Genomic DNA, 16,006 nt, shown 5'->3' with positions numbered 1-16,006 from the left:
TTCTTTTCACCATTTGACTTTGAAAACCTTAATTCAGTTAACTGGCGCATACGGTATGGATTATATACGGTATATGAATCATGCTTTTCTATGAACTACGTTTTTGTGGCCTCTTATGTAAAAGGTCCACAACAATGCAATTGGGTTCACGATGCCGTCACAGTTTGCGGCTTCAGATACTAATTATAGCGTTCAGTTCTAATATTTATGGATTTTTCGCAGTGCATGAGCTGACTGTATGTTTGTCTCAGCCTCAGTTGATCTACCACGTATATGTGGTCAAGATGTCTTTTTGAAGCCTCTGGGCAGCAGGTCAGATTTGTTTGTTGACCTTTGTCAACTGGGCGTAGCAGCCCGACGGGAAGCTCAAGACAGGGAGTCGTCTCGTCGTCTTTCGCACTCCTTAAAACTCAGTAGAGCCCCTGGTGGGGAAAATACAACCTGGCCGGAGATTTTGTACTAACAGGGCAGCAGTCAAGTCACGCGAAGTCCGGAAGACTCTCTCTGATTAACTCGTAGATTTACTAGTTCGACATCTTCACCTACAGGGCGGGTTTATTTAACCTGCTGGAGGGCCAGGGCAGTGTGATGATAACACAGTTTTCAGTCTCCTCTCGGAGCCACAAGGCATACTTTTGCCTTGGTCTCCGCAGTTTTGGAATAACTTGACCGGCGAAGGTCCTGAAGTTCTATCGTGAAGGTCCCTTGTGTATTCGTGGGCATCAGATGAAGCGATATCTACTCTCAAGCCCCTGGCCGTCGGGAAAATATTAGGAATTAATTTAGTTTCCTAAGAGGAATTAAAGTTAATATGATTTGATTTATGTTTTCCATACATTTCACATCAAAGGATCATAGTGTGATTTTATGGATTTCTTTGGAGGTCATGGCAGATCACCTCATGGCAGAAAACATTTCCAGATGAGGAATTTTTTTTAGTTTCATCGTTCAAAGATAAGGGCAGCGTGTTTCTTTGAATGATGACACCCACCGACCCATGACACCACTCTCCACCTACTCCGGTCTGTAGCTTGACCTGATGGCGAAGTCTTACATACTAACATATTCGTGACGTCTGTGCTGGTGATAAAAAGGAGCAGTGATGCGGGCGATGTTTGGAAAGGAGGAGCAGGATCGTGCAAGATTGATGGAGGAGCAAATAAATCCGGGATGTCTTGGTCGGAGAGAGGCGAGCTGCGCGTAGGCGGGAACGGACACACGGACGGAGTTCATCTGACACCGGCCTTCAGGGTGATGTGGAGGTCAAGCGTTTCTGATGGATGTCATTGGAGGTGTTGTTGGTCAAAAGAAGAAAATGTCAAATTGCTGACGTGACCTCTTCTCACCCATTGTGGATTATTATTTTTTGCTGTAACGATCCAGTCTTCCTGGTTCATAGCTGATTTTCACGAAGGCAACGTTTCGAACGGATTTTGTTGATTGGACAAAATGTACATCAATTGTGTAGTGACATATTTCAACGTCAACATAGCCATGCCAAAAGTCATCATGGGGCCACCCATGGATGATGCTTTAGAGACTACATACTAGCCTAGATTCAGATAAGCATATGCCAAATGCCTTCGTCACAAAAACACGTCTCCATTCATCTATATGCGTAATAATATATCTCAAATGTCTACATAAATATTGTTGATTAATGCGCGTATTTGTCAGGATACCACCAATGATGATGATGTCAGGATACCGACATAGAAATACAGTAATGCAAGGGTGTCTCTAATTAGCTATTTATGGTCAAATAGTCAGTTTTACGAAGCATTTGGTCACAATTTTGTAGATGCCAGGCACATTATGGAAATTGTTGAAATCAAATTTATCATCTGCGAGATGCCAGACATCAAAGCCCAGTTGAGTCATCACCCGCTCCGTGTCCCTGGCCATGTGGTTCGCGTCCTTTCATATATGGGGCGTATGAAGTAACCCAATTATCACAAGTATTATACTTCACAAGCTCTTTTTGCTATCGTTTCTGCCATTTCCTACCTTCATGTTAAGGGATACCGCTTCAATCTTGCCATCAACAAAGAAAATGAATTAATTGGTAAATCAAATTGATGATCTCGAATTTCGCGCCACATTTACCTCGTTAATGGAGTTCGCGGTGATTTTTTTCAGGCCGAGCCTACAGGCAATTCGTGAAACCCTAATTCCTTGAACCTGTAGGAGGTATTTCCTGATTAACATTTTTGGCCTGTCAAGTTGGGTTTGCAATGCGGCGGCATGGGGTGTTACGCGAAGATTAGAGAGGAAAGTCTTGTATGTTTTCCTATGAAGGATTTGTTTGTCCTGACGTCTGGTCATTAGCGGTTGGTGGCCGGATGTGTAATCCTAGTCGTCATCTGCCTCACAGCAGTCGTGGTCTATCGGATTAAACCGTAACCACTGTGCCTTCCAGAAGGATTCGTTCTTGAATGTCGTACTTGACCAATGTTGACTTGCTGTCTTACCAAGAAGATTGCTATAACGCGTAATATGGACGGTGAGGCTTGAGGATCTTTGCATATAATATGCTTCATTCAACATTCAGTTAGCTATTATGTGCTTGAAGAACTGAGTGTTCAGTGAAGGATTATTGTTATTCAGTCCTATCCTACACTTTCTTTACATCCGTTTTCACTTTAAACAGGGCATTTTATGGCTCTCCGCACTGTGCATTTTGGGCCCTTGACGGTTACGGTCATTGCTCTGGGTAAGCAAAGCGACATTTCAAAGGCAGAGATAGATCAGGAAGCCATAACCAGACCTAACCTTCGGGCTATGGTACTTTTAATGACATAGGATCTGGTGTCTGTTGATACTTTGTTGCCTATATTGGTCATTTACGCGTGACAGGTGACATTTGAAGGTGTATCATACTGTGTGTGCCCCCATGGCCCTGTCAGTTCCATGGCCATCACGACTGATGATGAGATGCATCTCCGATTTGTTGCTCTTGGATGTGGTCCACGTTCCCCCTCGTGGCGACCTAGAAATATGTCTTCCTCCTGTGTCTCACCCGATTTCCTGCATGAAAATACTAACATCTCGAGAAGGTAGAAACATTTCGAAGTTGTTTTTTTATCCCGGTAGAGACAATTGTCAAATAATCGCTCCCCGATTATCAGGACACTCACTGAACTCCAGTATTTATATAGGGCATGTAGAAGGTCTGACAATAGCTTCGGGCTAGTTTAGTATTTGGTGCAGATGTTGAAGTCAAATCGATAGCTTGTCCTTCGTCTTAATATTGTCTATATTATCAAATCCTTGTCATGATTAGACTAGACTTTGAAACCTTGGAATCTCCCCATCTGCTTGTAGATTAGATCTTCAGGGCACATCCGGATCAAGCCCCTTGCACCCTTTATCTCTATACTTCACAGATCGTCGTCCAAATATTTTAGGTATGAACCTGATATCCTGAATTTGCCTCCGGAGCGCACTCCCCCGTTCCCCACATCTTGTGATCCTTCTACATGCGACCTTCTCCCGATGGACCTTCCGAGCCCTTTCCTAAAGTGCTGATTCAGGCGACAAGCAAACGTTTCTAACCCCCTTTTTAGTTTATCGAGTTTTAAAAAGTACTTGGCAACTGTCTTCCCCTTGACCTTCTTTGCCTGGGATTGTCTAATTACAGCCTCGCCCCCCGCGAAGTGCTCAAGTGTTTTGGCCTCGGGCCCAGCACCTCCAGACAGGAAGGATGAGTGGCCCGCTGGGGTACGGGTCCAGACAGTTCACATATGTGACCTTGATAATGATAGCTACCCACGTCCGACTGAGCACACCGAGATGCACTGCAGACTGTATATTTATCATCCCCAACCACCGCGGGCGCTGCGCCAGGGCTGCCTAATGAAAGAACGGAGGAGACGGGAAATTTACCGTAGCAAAGGGTCGTATGACAGCTTTTTATTTGATGAACAAGTTGCTCATCTAGTTCCCCCATGCTCCCTCCTCAGCATGGTATCAATCTTATTTCAGTAGGAATTCTGGGTAGTAGTAGCATTTGGAAAAACTTGACGGTTGTCTAGATTGAAGTGGACAGCTTTGATGACCGACCAAGGTCAGTGTTATGGTATTAGTCCCAAATGGGAATGAACCTCGTGTCGCAGATTGAAGGTCAGGACTATGTATACTGCGCGACAGATGTCTCGCTGTACCTGTTCACGTTTGTCCAGTCTCTCTCATCTGAAGTGGCTGCACTTGTATATTTGTCATTCTCAAGCTAGTAACTTAAGTAAGGCCATGGTGGCGTGCTCTGCCAGCGTCCCAACCTCCGAAGCAGCTAGGATTCTTTGGACGTATCCACTTCTGCTTGGTAACATGATTTATTGGGATCAACACTTTCGTCGGCACGACCAAGCCCAAACCATTTAGTTACCCGCCCAATTGGAAAACATCATTTTCTAGGGTAACGCTTGGATGATAACTTCATCAAGAAAACAGCACGTCATGGGGTCCTGTGATTATTCGCTAGATGTTTCTGTTGATAACCATTAAAAACCACGCTGTTGTGTTGAGAAATTGAAATACGAGAGATGTCAGAGGTCGATCCCGTGGCTAGGACATTTTCCTACTACCAGAAAGTTCCAGCTACCCTCTGTGCATTCCTGCGTGCTCCAGTGAACGGTCGAATACCCCCGTGAGACGACCGCCCTTTCTCCTTGTCGACACCAGCCCAGATTCTGGACAGGATCAACTGCCACCACGAACTATCAACGTTTGAGCTGACCTGTGACGTTCACCCTTTCCATGCTTGCCTTTTCGGTCTTTTTACATGATCAAATAAACACGAGGATGTAGTCGCTCACTTAGAGCTGTCACGGAAAATCGTTAACTTTGATGTGTCAGTCGCGGCAGTTGTGAACCACGCGCTCTGCGCTTCTTCTATTCTCCGTTTTCGGGAGTAGAAGATCGGCGTGTTTACGAGAAGATGTAGTGGAAACAGGTGTCTCGCCCACCAGTTGACGTGTCCCGTCGGAGATACGGATCGCGCGGTCCCGCCGGCTCATTTGCTCGGTGTCAGAAGTGTCGCCTTTCTGTACTGTCCCGATCAGGGCCACACTCAGCTGCCTGCTCTAGCCAATTACAGAATTTAGTAAACAGAAGATATTCTCAAAAGACGCAGAATTATTTTAATAGGTTCAATAGTCTGACTGTTAGAAACATTTGGCGATGTGACTCACACACGTATATGTCTGCCTAAACAGAGGACTTCCAGACACTGTACAGTCTGTAGGTGATGCCGTTGCGAAAATAGCTCATCTGTATTTATTTCACATGTATAACTGAAGTCAACGTCATGAGTATGTGTGTGTATGAGGTTGTGAAGTCCAGTTGTCGCCAATGAGATGTCACTTGCCAATCGAAATGTCCCAAGAGCTACTTGACTCATAGAATGCAAGCGGCACCTAGCGTTGCCAGCAAGAACAATGCTGCCATTTGGTCCCGACGTCCGGTACCAGTACCATACTTGCCAGTGTCCGCAAAATGAAGTACATCTGATTAACCAATGGCATATTAACTCTGAATAAGTCATTGGTTACATAGCATGGTCTGTCCTTTTTTCGTTGAGAGACATTGAATAATTCATGATCCTTCCGACTCCTTTCATTATGTTCTTGCCCTTTCCTTTGCCTGTATGATTCCTACTTCTCCATACTGATTATCTCAAGGTCGGCTTAAGTGGTCTGTCGTCAAATACCTTTATGTTTAGTCTTAATCCCGTTAACTTGTCTCTAAACACCAGTAAAGGAGCTGTGGAAGTAGGGCGGGGTGCCTGACAGATTGGGGACGACATAGAAGACCCTCAAACGTTTTGCTTATACATTGCACTATCAGCGACGAAAGACAATACGCAGGTGAACAGGAATACTTTTATTGTGAAATATGTGCTTCTATCAATTTTCGTGCCCTATACACATGCAGTATATGTGGTATACGAAGCTAGGCCGAAAGAGAGATATGTGGTGTACAGTCATACACAGTCTGCTGCTAAATCGCAAAATACATGTCCTTGGATCGTGGTATGAAAATGAATATAATAAACGTCGATATCTACAGCGCCTTCGTTTGTTAGTTTCGTTATCACAATACCCGTTAACGTTAGCTTAAAATATAAAATATACAGTACATATAAGATGGCATCTAGAGAGGTAATGATTCAAACGTATGTGTAAAAAGGTACATTTTCTGGTTATTAATCTCAAAGGTATTTATGAGGCACTGTTTTGTCTTACAAACAGTGGTTTGTGTAAAATTGACATCGATAATAATTCATCTATTTAAACTAACCTAAAAGTTATTTCGTCGCACGCCCACTTTTTGCGTATATCTTTCTACATCATCAAGCTGAGGCCTTTTCCCTGAAACCTTTAAAATTCAGAAAGTGTTCTCTGAATTCTTTCTAAAAACAACAATATCTATTGACGCCACTGAGGGACTTAGAAAGGCGTCAACTGTATATATACTGAAGAGGTGATCCCATCATGGCTCTTTTACGTCAGTGGTCAAAGTCCACCGGGCGTATTTTCACGGTGATGGCCTTGAGTGAGTACGACACACCGTGCCAGTTCCACCACCACATCCCGTCGGCGGCACCTGAGATCTGGTACTGCCCGTTCTTGTAGTACTTCCCGTTCCAGTTACAGGAGATGCCGCAGTTGGAGAACCAGCCGGCGCTGGCCATCTCCTTCGCGCAGTTGCCGTCCTCGTACGAGTCGTTGTCTTTGTCAAAGGTAGAGAACTGCGCGCCGTCCATGATGAATTGTCCTGAAGGATATAATTTTTGTCAGGCATGTACTGTATATACTTTTCAAAAAGAAGAAAAGTAATGCTTCCTTCTCTTTGTATACAAAATTAATACTGTAACCAACATCGTCACGTTTTGTACAGTATTTGTAAAACCTACGGTGTTTGGTGCATCCGTACATATTTGCGGTATCTAGCATGCTAGCAATATGATATTTCATTTTGCACATAAAGACATTGTGTATAATCATATCTAATTTAGAGTAGGAATAGTTGTCTACCTCCATGTTCATGATCACTTGAGACTTTCCCGACGTGAGCCCGGTAGTTGGTGCTTTCATTTTCGACCCGGAACTCGTCGTACTCTGCCCAGCGGACCTCTCCTTTCCAGTCCGTCACTACAAACCGCACCATGTACTTGTTCTAAAGGAAACGTAAGCAAAAGTCAATATATTTGAAAGTTCTACAACTACATAGTTGCCCAGCAGCAGCCGTTAAATATTTTCAATATTTCAATATTTTTTTCTAATCAAAGGGAAAATAGCAGGCCTGTAAAGTTAGTTATTAGGACAAAACTAAGTTTTCTGTGATAAATAGTGCACCACAACGACCTTGGAGTCAATGTCGTGACATCTACGCAGCTGTCCTGATGCCTGAAACGCTCCACCAGACCATTGAAGAGTGTGTCTTACCATATTTGTCAGCTTGTGGATTTTGTCGTTGCCCAGGTAGAATTCTCCCTCCCACGTCCCGAAGCCGTGTTGGTAGTCGTCCCAGGTCCGGTTAAAGCGGACAGACCCGTCAAACCGCCGCTGGATCACGGTCCAGCCTCCTCCTTCATCCATGTCACAGTACAGCTAAACGCAATAAAGAAATAAAACAATGTCGTATGTCATCAAAACGTCTACCGGACAACCCATGTATACTGAGCATAGAGAATTGTGAACATCGTGTTGTACGTCACCGTGAATATACCGTCACCTCACAATGCATTCGATGCAAATGAAACCCTTTACCTGCGTTGGCGCAATCTTGACGTAGGTGTCCTGATACGTAGGTATGGTGTAGACGTGAGATGATGTGTACCCCCGCATGTAGAGCGATGCACAGTCCTTTACACGATCTGTGGGAAGGGGGCAAGAAAACATAGTTATTGACGAACCTTGAATGGTTTATGAGACTTTTATCCGGACGAGACAGTGAGTGATATGCTTTGTGTATCGAAGTTTCGTTGATGAAAAAAGTTGATAAAAAACAAAGTTGATAAACAGTTGACGAAGCCCCTCTAAATGATTACCCTGTCATGGATTGATTCCTTTCTTTCCCGTGCACAGTGCAAATTGTTGTGTCGATAGTTCTTTATCTAAATCCATCGTCTTTATGTTCACTCGCGAACTTCTTTGACCTTTGTTGATTCCTAGGGCTAGGTGGTGTTTCTCTTCTGCCATGTGTCTTTGTTTACTCTCTGATATCATTACTCCTATCTCATCACAGCTCGGCCGTCCAAAAACGCCATGTTTCAACCGTGACAAATTATCAACATTCGACTCCGTGTTTATTTTTCCACCTTTCATGGCGCGTTTTGATTAACTTGTTTCCTTGCCAGTACGTCGCTCTGGGACAGGGACATGCGGAGTTTGGGAAAAAAAATCACCCGCGGTCCCTTTCTTAATACGGGATCATAAACATCATCACATGTGCACATACACAACTTCGTCAGCCTCTCGAAAGAGGATGACCTATAAATTCAATCCTCTACTTTCTTTCGTTACATCTTGAGGTCCCAATGTTTACATTAGACTTTGAGATCAACATACAGCAAACGAACTACATGTACATGTGTATGTCGTCGGTAGCTTTATTAGCCTCGGTGCCATCCACCCAGCCAGGCTATAGCTTTATGGGAAGGACGGGAAAACACGATGTGTGGCGGACTCGAAAGGGCATGACCTTGGAGTAGATTTACTGTGTCGAAACGGTCAATTAAGGTAGGAACGTCTTTCTGTAAGGATAGAGAAAACCACATGTCGGGAGGAACTGGATTGTGACCCACAGGACTCAGTGCTGTCTAACCATTGGGAAGCTTGAACCTGGCGGAGATGGTATGTCCAGTGCGGGCCTCCAGGGACAGACCCAGAGGTCCAAGGGTCACCACTATACCCCAACTGTCAGTTGTCATTAGCGCAACCGGAGTAATTCTATACTCAACACTGCTGTGTGGTGTTAGCTCTGCCGATTGACGTGTCACTCCATGAGTAGCAAACAAGGACTTCCCAAGCATTTCCGCCCGAACTCTGCCTGAGAGACTTTTCTACACGAATACTTTTGGATAAGTGATAGGTTGTTTTCATTTGGGGCAACGTCGGCAATATCTTTGGGTAGAATTTTCTTTAAAATCTTCAACTGAAAATGTATATGCATGGAAGAGCTCTGTTCCTTGTTAGCAGGAGCGATGTCATCGCATCCGCGCTTGCAGCCGTTTTTTGTGGATCCTGTTACTTGTAGCAGACCTGATAGGTGGCGTTGTGGTTAAGTCAATAACTCTCTAAGACGTACAATGTAAGCCATTCCCTGCAACATGTTAGAAAGCATGTTTCTAGTGCCCATTGAGTTTTTCATCCACAGAACATCAGGACATTCTTTGTGTAGCACCCGGACAGTTTGAAGTGTAGGGAATTGGGTCAGTAAATAACGTTTTGTTTTGATTATATCAAGTTCCTGATATCCCCCACACCCTCCCTCCTCCTCTGCACCATGAGAATCTGTTGACCCCTGTCAGTCAAGGTATAGGGACATGTTGCACAGAGAGAAAGGCAGTTAAATCCATGGTGTCACAACTTAACACCAATAACCAGACCATTGCCACTGTTTCCCACTTGCTACCACAATTGTGCTACTTAAACGTTTGCTAACAACAGAGAAAAGTAGTAGATGGAATGAAAAGGAAAAAGAAATGCATGAACCTGCCCCCAAATGCCACTCTTATTTTCACATCACTAAACCCCAGACACACATGTACAGATCCTTCCTGTTTCACACTTAAAGATAGCTTCCCTTTGGTGCTAGAATCCACAAACAGGAACTTTAAGAAGTTAAAGGTGAGGACATCTTTACGCCTTCCTGTACAACCCCTGCTTCAAGTGATACCCCTCTTGAGATTCTTGGTTATGGGAAGCAGCATTTTTCCTGAGCTAATGATCTGTTTATGTTGTCACGTTGCCAGTGGTTCACAGACACCAAGCCCCACATAGCAGAAGATATTTGTCTGTATGGCTGTCAGCGATACACTTCCCCAGATGTCTCGGAACTTTTGATGGCTGAACCGAAACATCAGGGCCAAGCAGGTGAACTCCATCAAGTCAAGGAGATCTTACATTGACAGACGAGTACATGTACTCAACATTCTACATGCATTCAACACTCTGTCTGCAAATTTCCATCTTAACAGTTGAAGTAACTAATAAACATTTGTTGCATGGATGCATCCCTAGCAGTGAGAAGGATAGCAAAGTACAATCATGACATTGTATTGTTAGATAGCAGAAAATGGGAAACATATTCTTCCTGCTTATGTCTTCGGCGTAAGCTTTACAATCATGTTGTCAACAAAACAATGGTTTTATTTGAAAAAGAGATCTCAAAACATGACCTACACACAAGCGGAAGATCACTGCACTCACCATTGTACTTGTCCTTGCTCAACCCCTTGATAATGACTGATGGATAGTTGTTTGACTTACCATGATACCTGATGGAGTAATCCCTGGTCATGGACTCCAGCCTGTTCTGTAGCCGTGAGATCTTCCCCGTGTAGTGGTTTATAAACAGGGCCTTCTGTTCAACCTTCAACTGCAGCTTCCCAAGGACCTACGCATTTTCAAAGGAATTTTCAGCGCACATCTCAATATCATTAAAAAACAGTCAATAGCATGGTCAACAGTTAGAAAGTCTATGAAAATTTCAGCTTGTTGGAAGGCTGGATTGAGTGGGGTTGGTTTAAGTGTAAAGGACCATGCAGTATAGGTATGACTAGATAGGTGGCAGTCGTAGTCTGGTCTGTGCCAGTACATGTACATGTAGGTCTCCATTTATTAATGAGAAACAGTTGGGCATCTAGGTTTGCCTTTTACCTCCTTATCTTTGCTAACCTTATAAGGTGCATACTTTTGCCTACTTAGCATATTGTCACTATAAATGCAGTTTCCAAAATAATTGATAGGAGGCATTGCTGCCCCCCTTAATTACAAGATGTACCAATAGAATTCGAGGCCCCAACTCTGGACTCGTCACTAATTTTGTACCTCTTTCTCATTTTTAAAGCGAGTCCACAAATCCTAATCCATTCTTGCATGGCCTGGGTGACCAACTTAATAAGAAGTTAGAAAGTTTCTTTGTGAAGGTCTTTCAGCACCAGCCAGCTAAGTTTACAATCAACAGCGACACTGTAAACTTTAGACATTTACCACTTTGTAGTCATTGAGCTCCTGATCCAGTTTGTCGGCCCCCTTCACCATCTTGTTCATGTTCTGTAGCTCCTGCTCCATCTGGTTGGCTCTGTCCTGTAGCATCTTCATGGCTCGGATCTGTTTACTCATCAGGATGCCCTGCTGACTGAAGAGCAGAGAAGATACTTGACGTACTTAAATGTTTAATAGTTAAATCCTTCCGCAAATTTCGATGTATAGGTGGTATACATAATGTACTTATCCGGGTCTGTGGCCCATGGGCCACACAGTTGGCAAGGACTATTAAAAGCAGTGGGTTAGTCTGCTGGTAGGAAGATGTAATTTGTACCAATTTAATAGTAAGTTGTAAATACAGTAACAAACACTCCTTCAATGAGTCATAACTAAAATAAAAGCTACTACCAGCAGTAGCCTTGTCAACATCTATGATTCACAGTGACACAGTGTTTCACATATTGCAGCCAGTGACCTCTCCTACTTATCTCCTGCTGTACAGATTTTGCTGCAATTCTTCATTTATGCGCTAGGTGGCAGTGCAGTCCTACTCATATGTCTTCCTGTGGTAGCTGGTGGCTGTGGCCAAGCCACCCAAACTAGTATTACCAAAAGTAAAGCCAATAAAACCTGATCCGGCTATAAGAATTTCTAATGTATCAGCCATACTTCCATTTGAAACACACAACTTCAAATGGCCTGCAGTGTGTCAACAGTTGTGGCCCAAATGTTTCTGTTGTTTTATGGCATGAGAAGAATTGATGTGCCAACCTTTGTCAAGTGTGGTCCAGTAACAACAAAGACCAGATGACTAACTAAATATTATCTGGAGGTCTGTCCAGAAACCAGACAGGGTTTTCTTTCATGTTCTGGTGTTTAACTTGAGCTGCATGGTGTCATATGCCTACATCTAAGTAAATCTCTCAAATGATTCTATCCAAATGGTATGTCAAGGTCAAGTTCTGGATCGTGTCTTTGTCCTTAGTCTTATTATGTCTGACGGTCTGATAAAGTAAAACATAATAAGTGTTCTAGACAGCCTGAAATTTTTTCCGCCATCTCAATTTTGTCATCTCGAATTCCGTCAAGTGACGGTAACACAAACGCAGGCTAGAACACTGTCCTTGATGTTGTGAAGACAGTCATACAGTAACTTGATTAGATACCTTGTTAGCACTGCCATGACTTTACATACGTAATGACCTAGGTTGTGACTGGATTTCAATTCTTTACAGTGCCTCACAGCCATGTAATGTCCTAATCAAGAGGCTTTCTAGTTTCTGCGATCTGTTCTAATCAAAGGTTTTTGTTTTGAAAAAAGACAAAGTAGTAAAGTTGCTTTGATGTGTGAACAGGTGCTCCCTATTTGTTGGTAAGCAAGAGGATGTCATCACTTCGAGTCTGCCAAGATTTCCCCCGTAATCCAGAAATCCTTTCCTCACAGGTGATGAGAGGAGGTTATCTTTGTGGTTTAGGTGGAGCGGAGAAACAGACCGAAACAATCAAAAGATAAACAGCAGTTATCTACAGATTCGTTAGGAAAGTAGATGGGTATTATTAGCACTGGTGGTCACATGAGCTTCATCACAGGAGTTGTAGAAGAGTTGGGGATTAGGCGAGATATTTTTTTGAGCCCCATACATGTAACATTAACTGTGGCCTGCATACTTTTCTCCAATGTTAAAGATTTAGGGAGTAGACTACAGCTATTAACTAAAGCTGGACTCCAGGCTATGATTTTTCCATCACATAACCAGACCACCTGCACTTTCTGTGCTGGTTTGTCAGATTTCAGCGACAAGTGGGTGTGTCCCTCACCCTCCCCACTCCGGATCCCCTGCTGACTTTTCAACCAGGCACCCTCACATAGAATGTGGTACTGCCTGCAAGTCATTTTATACGTGGGAGCATTTCTCTTGAACTTCCTTCTGCAGGTTAAGTTCAGCTATACAGGTCAAATTCCATGGTTTATGATGCCTGAAGAAAGCAGAGTTACGGTTATCTTAAGAGACAAGTCCTTGTCGGCTTGTGCAAAGCAATACAAATATATACAGCCCAATTTTTCTGCACATTTCTATATCATTTTTTGTAGGTTTCCTGTCCATTTTCCCTGTCAGCTTTGAATCAGAATAAAAGAAAAGCTATAAAATAATGCAGCCAGGTTTTTTTTTTCTAAGAGTAAGACATCATTATACACTTTATACCTGGGTATTGCAAGAGGTACATTAAAAAAAGCAAGGACAAATTGAGTGTTAAAATATCAGTTACTGTGTCTTCCTTTTTTCCTCACAAAAGATAACTTCTTTACCAGTACCACTACTGTGATCTTACAATCATGTTAGAACAGTCTACAGTAACTTTCTCTTCCTGTCCTATAGAGTTGCTACATGTACCTACATGTAAGACCTGGCCCACTGACACTTGTAGGTCAACTTTTGTTTTAACTAGGACTCTTGTTGCCAATTATCACCTTGGTGTGTGGTTCTAGCCAATGAGACTCCAGGAACGGTGGAAGAAAGTTGGTATAAAAGAGAAAAGACCCGCACCCCGTTACTTTGCCACGTTGTATACAGTACAATGAAGGAGACTTACCTGTTCCTGATGCTGAGTTGTAGGATCTTGTCGTCGTGCATGTTCAACATTTTCTGCTGGTTGGAGACTTGGTAACGGTTTTCCTCGGCCTGAAGCTCCAACATGAGCAGGTGCAGGGTGATATTCAGGCCTAGAAAGTGCAAGACGAATTTACGACCAGGCATGGTGATCGTTGTGAGGCTTGTGCTCAATCTGGACAAGAAGTTGTGAAGGAGAGAACTTTTTGTGGAAAGTCAGAGCTGGGGAAATGGGTAATTTGTCAAGGGAGAGTTTTCACAATGGCACAGAATCATGTACATAGGGACAACTGCCCCAGCTCGGCCAGGCCCAACTGTTCCCATTGCTCATACCTGACTCCTCCCCTAGGGGGTCACTGGAGTGTAATCCCTAATTCAAGGGAGACTGAATATGTCTGCCATGGACTGCATACATATGCATGGGACTATCACACTGTATTGGAGGATGCCACCAATCTTGTGTGTTATAGGCGTCTTTATCTCCATTTGTTTTCATTGCTGCCAATTGATAATAAATGCAGAAAAGAATTAAGTTGACAAGGATTAAGGAAGAGTATGCATTGGTGTTTGTTTTAAGTTTTTGTTGAGAACTTTTTCAGCATGCAAATTAAATAACAATCAAGTTGAACTTTTTGAGTGAAGTTTACTAGTAGATGATATACATGAATGTATTTGGTTATAGATGCCTGAGGGATTGAATTTCATATGCTGTTTCATTTGAGAAATGCAGCTGGCCTGTATTAGAGTTGAGACCAAATTTTTCTTCAATAAAGTAAGTTATGGCATTTTTTTACACTTGACTTCCCCCCAAGGCATTCAGAGAAGAATGTGGTCTTGATGAAAATGATGAGTGATAATTTCTGTCAGCAATAACCAGCCTTACAAACTTGTTATAAATGTAGTGGGATTAAAACCATGTTTCCTTCCATTAGTTAAGCCCTACCAACAAGCTGACATAAAAATACATGTCAAAAGAGTTTAGAAGAAATGGGATCCTGACGTCAATCTAGTTCAAAGTGAAAATGGTAACAGACTGGCCAATAATGTTACTGTATCAAGTTAATGATTGGAATGTAGGTTACACATGGAAGAGAGTTTCTCTGTGATTGAGATAGATTAGGATGCTGGATAAAATCCAAAAGAACATAAATCCTAACCTGGCTTCATAAGCATAATTTCTTCAAACAGTGTGCCAGGTCCGATAAGGTTGATCTCATTGTCCTCCCTCTCCTGGGCTGGACTCTTCCGCCTGCCTCCTCTCCTGTCATCCCGTCCTGTCAAGCCATTGCCATGGAGACGAACGTTCCTTCTGGCCCGTTCCAGCAGTCGATCCAGCCTTTCCTCGTACTCCCGTTTATGCGCCTTCTGTTTCCTGACGAGTTTCCTGAGTCTGTTCTCGTTGTTTCTGATGATCTCGCTCAGCAGCCGTTCATGTTCGGCGTACACGTTGTCCTGGAGCGCACGACCCTGTGTCGGACACCGACACTGCTGCTCCTTTATCGCCATGCTCCTGTGGCCGCTCGGTTCGTCGGCTAGTTCCCTGAAATGATGCAGGTTTACCACTTTGGCAGAAGAATCATCCTGATTAGCATGTACTCTTGGCTCCCCATCCTCTAACACAGCATCACTTCCTGGCTTGGGAGTCTCTGGAACATGTTTTAAGTCTCTTATTACCTCATCTATAGCAGAGCTATCGTCATTTCTTACCTCATCATCTTGGTACTCGTAAAGTAGGCTAGACATATCATCCATCTGCCAACTTTCCCCAGTGTTCTCATTGGACGAGGGAAGCGTGACATCATCACTGTTTGCGACCTTGTACCTGATTGTGTCCTGGTTGTGAGGCGTCCCTGCTGACCAGTCCCAGTCTCTGTCAGTCAGGGAGTCACTGAAGACAGACAGCACTTCAGCACACAGAAGTGCCAGTAGGAGGAAGTAAGATGTCTTCCTGCCAATCTGAGCCATGTCTGTGTTCTTAGACTTTCCTCAAGGACGCAGGTGGCATATGGAAACGATTCTTGCCTTCAAATGGAAGCTTTCGTATGAATTCCTCTGTAATGTTTGCTTACCTTTAAGATAAGCTACATGTGTATGCAGCCTAAACACGGTTGAAGCAGTTACTTTGCATATACTTGACCGCTGCCAATAGCAGGCCTCGATCCCCTCTTCCTGTTTGTCCTCCCC

At 43.5% G+C, this 16,006-nt stretch overlaps 2 protein-coding genes across 2 annotated transcripts in view; one reads left to right on the top strand and one right to left on the bottom strand.

Annotated features, from left to right (window-relative positions):
• Window positions 1-16,006, top strand: part of LOC109479983 (serine/threonine-protein kinase mTOR-like) — a 113,571-nt gene that overhangs the window by 74,728 nt on the left and 22,837 nt on the right. The window lies entirely within an intron of this gene.
• Window positions 5,848-16,000, bottom strand: LOC109479981 (angiopoietin-2-like). Its single transcript, XM_019782061.1, has 8 exons — window positions 14,980-16,000; window positions 13,806-13,935; window positions 11,217-11,364; window positions 10,494-10,620; window positions 7,770-7,876; window positions 7,446-7,610; window positions 7,035-7,176; window positions 5,848-6,774 (listed from the first exon to the last, which is right to left on the bottom strand). Exons 1-8 carry the CDS (start codon window positions 15,785-15,787, stop codon window positions 6,506-6,508), a joined length of 1,896 nt encoding a protein of 631 aa, XP_019637620.1. The 5' UTR covers window positions 15,788-16,000; the 3' UTR covers window positions 5,848-6,505.

This window comes from Branchiostoma belcheri, unplaced genomic scaffold, assembly GCF_001625305.1.
Source record: "Branchiostoma belcheri isolate BF01 breed outbred unplaced genomic scaffold, Haploidv18h27 scaffold5, whole genome shotgun sequence".
NCBI lineage: Eukaryota > Metazoa > Chordata > Leptocardii > Amphioxiformes > Branchiostomatidae > Branchiostoma > Branchiostoma belcheri.
The sequence above is the reverse complement of the archived record's forward strand: the minus strand, read 5'-3'. Positions and strand labels throughout refer to the sequence as shown.